Genomic DNA, 4,847 nt, shown 5'->3' with positions numbered 1-4,847 from the left:
CCCCCCCGTCTCCTCCCCCGTCTCCTCCTCCTCCTCTCTCTGCTCTCTGTCAGTTTTCTGTGGCCAGTCAGTTGTGGTGCTGACCATCGGATCAGTGGGCTGGCTAACAAACAACGCCAACATCACGACGGCCGGCAGCCAGCGATCTGCGGTCAGCTCGCCGGCCGCAGACGGACACACTCGCTTTAACACGCGTAACGCAGACACAGAGAAAACAAACGCACTAAAGTCAGACATGAAAGGTACCGCTGTTTTATTTACAGTTATCTCTTCATCCAATTTAAAAGTTAATTTCATTTCAAGCGAACATCAAACACATTATGCCACCTCTACAGTTCAGTTTTAGATTCCAGTCCTGCTTGCTTCACTCCCTGGAAAACAAGAAAGAGAAGAAGAGACTTGACTACTTGAGGGATACAGTTTTACGTTACACTATACAGTACAAAAGTTATTTATCGGTCAGAAGAAATATTAGCCAGGAGTTTTTCCTGACTGACTTTTTCAGAGTTCCTTGCATGGATGTATTAATAGAACCTAGGAACAGCAATCCGTAAATAACGTCACCATGGTGACCTTAACTCCTCCATCGACCTCTCACCTTTAGATCCCCCTGTAGGAAGGACTGGCAGAACTCCCGCACGCGCTCAGTAGAGATCTCCCCCTCGGGCATGAGCCACTTCATGTCCGACTCGCCGTCATAGATGCCGACCCGGGGCAGGTCATGTGACTTCAGGCCAAAGTATCCCAGCGAGCGTTCGTTGGACTTCTCCGCCCCGTTGATCAACACAAACAGGAACTGCGACAGATTCAACAACGAGAAAGAATCTGAGAATAATTCAACGGGTGAGACAGATTTTGAGAGTCAGTTACAACGGGATTCCACTTGGGATTCGGAGTGATTCAAAACATTTTGACTCCAGCGAACATTCTGACAAGAGTGATTCAAAGCAACCAAACTCTCACCTTGCCGGTGAACTCCGGGGCCAGGGCCCCTAGGCGGTCCTTGAGCACGGCGTAGTCGTCACTCCCCCTGTTGATGAAGAGGAGGAGGTGCACCTTCACCTCAGAGTTGAACAAGCCCACCGCTGTCTGAGTGTGGGGGGGGGGGGGGGGGGGGCAGAGAGGGAGACAGACAGACAGCCTGATCAGCAAAGACAGAGACATGGTCTTGTCGTGACCTTTGACATTGTGACCTGAGGGGAGGTGTAGTCCATTTGTGCACCATAACAAAGTGATGCTTCAGTAAGGGGTATTATATTATCCCAGGCTCAGCAGCAGTAGTGTTTAGATCAGACCTGGTGTCAAATACATCGATCAAACGCTTGAAAGTATTTGAGATATATTTGATTTACCTCAGAGTTTTGCCCTTCTAGGCCTATTCAGTTGGTTTCAAGTGCACTCCACGGTATTTGACAGTTATTCGCAAATAGTTTGTGAGCCAGGCGCTGTGTGGATGGAGAGGGGGGGGGGGGGGGGTGTCGGTACCCACCACTTGGTTGTATTCGGTGATGTAGCGAAGCTCGTTGATGGTGATGAAGCGAACCAGACCGTCGGTCTCCAGCTTCTTCTTCGCTTCAGAGAGCTGCAAGTTCTCCTGGTGATTATCTACCTACACACACACACACACACACACAGCAGCATACGCCACATGCACACTTTGGGTCAGTAGCTGTCGTGTTGTTTTAGTTCATGCATGGTGTACATCTTCCAGGATGTTGAGTGTGACAGCTATGGTGTAGCGTGCGGCTGACTACCTTCCGGAATATGGTGATGGTGTCTGACACGATGCTGAGGTTGGCCCACACCTCCTTCTCGCCGCAAACCGCCACGGGAATGGGCTTCACCTCCTTCGCCGCCGCCACAAACTCCTTATAGCCATAACTCTCCTCTCCCTGAGAGACAGATAAAGAGAACGAGAGAGAGAGAGAGAGAGAGAGATGGGGAGTTGAAAGAGAGATTGGAGGGTTGTGTTAGTGAGGCGAATCTACGCCCTGTCAAGTCCCATTCATTCCTCCATTATCTTTTTTTCATTCAGTCTGCTCTTCAGTATCTACAGATAATATATTTCCGTTACTCACCGAAGTGAACTTACCGACCGATGAAAGCCTTTTCTCCGAGATGGCATGACTCCCCCCCCCCCTTGGGTATAAAAAGTTTTTTTTGCACTTAAAATAAGCACATATCCACCAGCCTGGCTTCGCCACCCTGATCACATGACCTCTATCCATGATAGAGAAACAGAATGTGAGATCACGTGATCAGGATGGAGAAGCCAAGCTAGTCTAGTGGATATGTGCTATTATGTGTTGTATGTGCTACATGCAGACATGGCTGTCCATTCACCCCCATTCATTTTCTGGACTTGGGCTCAGGAGCTCTTAAACCAGCCAGGCACGCAGCTCTCTGCCTCCACCCATAAGTGGGGGAGCTCCGCCCGTTTATTTCCCCGAATGATTACGCAAAAAATACCTGACCGATTTTTATGAAAATGGGCCGACGTAGACCCCATTACATTTTGGAGTCCGAAGTGCCCTGTACCGCCCCCCGCTGCCTGTGACCCGAGGGGGGTACCAGGAGCCCGATGGGCAATGGGGGGGGGGGGGGTTAAAAAGGCCATATCTCGATGTGGAATGTCACAAAGACATGCAGTTTGGACTGGCATAAAGCTCTTGACCTAACGAACGCAGCAATACCAAACATGTCCTGCTTGCACACGTACGTGCTCACAGAGCCACGAAATGCATTCATGGGCGGAGGTGTGTGCTCTCTGAGAACCATTTCTAGTTGAAAACATATGCTGACACGAGTACACACTAGCGCTAGTGTCTTTGATATATGTTTTTGTCTCTGAAGCCTTAATAAGTGAGTTCCTTCCTGATGACTCACTGAAGCAGTGTTTTGGTGACATTGTCCTCAACATTTCAGTTCAACCTTTCAACCTCACATGCTCTCTCTCTCTCTCTCTCTCTCTCTCTCTCTCTTTCTCTCTCTCTTTCTCTCTCTCTCTCTCTCTCTCTCTCCCTCTCTCCCTCTCTCTCTCTCCCCCTCTCCCTCTCTCTCTCTCTCTCTCCTCCAGTCAACCTCTCTCTATTTACATGTGTTTACAACCACCTCCGCCGTGCCAATCCCACAATCCCTCAGAGCCGTCCCCGTTTCCTGTCCAGCCCGGGCCCGCCATCGTCCCCCGCACCGCGGAGATAAGCCAGAAGGCTCGCTGCCACACCGTCCCACAGGAAGCTCCCTTCCCGGGGCCAAGCGTGCGACCGCAGGAAGTAGTCTTCCCCCAAAAGCTCGGCGGCGGTGCAGACGAGGGCTTCGTCCACCTACGCTCGTACACGATAGCGCTGCTGTTTAAGAATGCTATCTTTCCCCGGTAACTGAATTCTTGTCTAATTCTCCTCGAAAGTATCTGGCGAGCCACATCGGTGCGGTAGCACAATAATGTAGCTACGTGCTAACGGTTGCCGTGGGTTCGTATTGTGTTGTCCCCGGCCCACTGTACGCGTTTGTAGCCCCCCCCCCCCCCCACCTCCCTCTCTCTCCTTCTCTTCCCTCCTTCTCTTTCTTTCCTACGCCTGTTTCCTGACTGACCTCGAAGAACCCGATGACCACGACCTCCGCCGAGTCGATGAAGGCCTCGGCTGCGGTGATGTCACTCAGCCTGGGGAGGACGCCGGCTGCTGGCAGAGAGAGAGAGAGAGAGAGAGAGAGAGAGAGGGGGAAGGGGATATCAGAAAATAGTGGGGGTGGGGGGGGTTACAGTATCCAAAGTATCTCCTTGATTCCTTGCCTCCGTCTCAAACGAAATCAAGGTGAAGTTCATATGAGACAAAGGAGGAGGTGAGGAGTCAAGGAAAGACTCTCGAGACTCGGCCCACGTCTCCAGAAACAGAAATGATCTGGGACACATTCATAGGTGCACATCATTGGTCTGCCAGACAGCCAGTTAAGACTAGACAGGAAATTAGCCATCCACCTACATGTCTTTAGAAAGGCTTTTATATGAACCAACTAGACTTAAAGTGTGAAACTGTTTTTTTTTGCTTCCCTCTGGAATATGTAGGGGTGGGACCTATGAACACCACCCTATTGCTCTCTGTAAAGCGCATTGTGTTGCCTCTGTGTATGAAATGCGCTATACAAATAAAGTTTGATTTGATTTGATTAGACTTGAAAAGAGGTGATATAGAGACCACATATTCCATGATGGAAACCACTGAGGTGACGAGACATTATTAAATAGTTCTTACCTTTCTCTTCCGCGATGGCAGAGGAGACCAGGAGAGGGAGAAGCAAAGAGAACAGCATCTTTCTCTAACTTTATTGACAGGGCCGTCGAAGACAGACAGACGGACGGACAGAGACGTGGTGTAGATGACGGAGCAGAATTGATCCCTGTCTGTCTTGAGTGTGTGAGTGTGTGTGTGTCCCTGTCCATCTCTGTTAGTCTGGTGCTGCCACATGGCCGTTTCTCTGCGCTCTGATTGGTGGGGGCCTGAGAACCAGACAGGTGCTGATGATAAGTTGGGGGGCGAGCGAGTGTTGGACTACGTGTCACTGTGTCAGTTCATACTAGTGGGGTGTGTGTTTGTGTGTGTGTGTGTGTGTGTGTGTGTGTGTGTGTGTGTAGCCTACTTCAGATGATCAAATTATGAAATCAAATTATTAATAGACATACAATAGGCCTACGCACAGCACTACTTAAGATTTTAATATACTTCATTGATATGACAATCACAAAATTAAGACGATTTTAGATGATCCATTCAAAAAATTACAATTTTCAGTGTTGATTTACCCTCATTTGCTGTAAACTGCTGTTAAGGCCCTCAAACCAATGCTGTGTA

The 4,847-nt window shown here is 49.5% G+C and overlaps 1 protein-coding gene across 2 annotated transcripts; it reads right to left on the bottom strand.

Annotated features, from left to right (window-relative positions):
- Positions 1 to 238: 238 nt before the first annotated feature.
- On the bottom strand, positions 239 to 4,396 carry erp27 (endoplasmic reticulum protein 27). 2 transcript variants are annotated; one of them, XM_084440863.1, is made up of 7 exons: positions 4,251 to 4,396; positions 3,592 to 3,680; positions 1,755 to 1,892; positions 1,490 to 1,609; positions 964 to 1,089; positions 599 to 796; positions 239 to 371 (listed from the first exon to the last, which is right to left on the bottom strand). In XM_084440863.1, exons 1-7 carry the CDS (start codon positions 4,306 to 4,308, stop codon positions 330 to 332), a joined length of 771 nt encoding a protein of 256 aa, XP_084296989.1. In that variant the 5' UTR covers positions 4,309 to 4,396; the 3' UTR covers positions 239 to 329. The 2 variants fall into 2 exon arrangements, with proteins under 2 accessions (XP_084296989.1, XP_084296990.1); XM_084440864.1 differs by having other exon boundaries at positions 3,592 to 3,677.
- Between the last annotated feature and the right edge of the window lie 451 nt (positions 4,397 to 4,847).

This window comes from Borostomias antarcticus (assembly GCF_949987555.1).
Source record: "Borostomias antarcticus genome assembly, chromosome: 7".
NCBI lineage: Eukaryota > Metazoa > Chordata > Actinopteri > Stomiiformes > Stomiidae > Borostomias > Borostomias antarcticus.
The sequence above is the reverse complement of the archived record's forward strand: the minus strand, read 5'-3'. Positions and strand labels throughout refer to the sequence as shown.

Bases quoted from the DNA above. Each gene is read 5' to 3' on its own strand.
- erp27 (XM_084440863.1), bottom strand. From the start codon at position 4,308: ATGCTGTTCTCTTTGCTTCTCCCTCTCCTGGTCTCCTCTGCCATCGCG. The intron at 3,681-4,250 runs GTAAGAACTATT...TCTCTCTGCCAG, and splicing joins TGCCATCGCGGAAGAGAAAG to CAGCCGGCGTCCTCCCCAGG. The intron at 797-963 runs GTGAGAGTTTGG...AATCTGTCGCAG, and splicing joins CCCCGGAGTTCACCGGCAAG to TTCCTGTTTGTGTTGATCAA.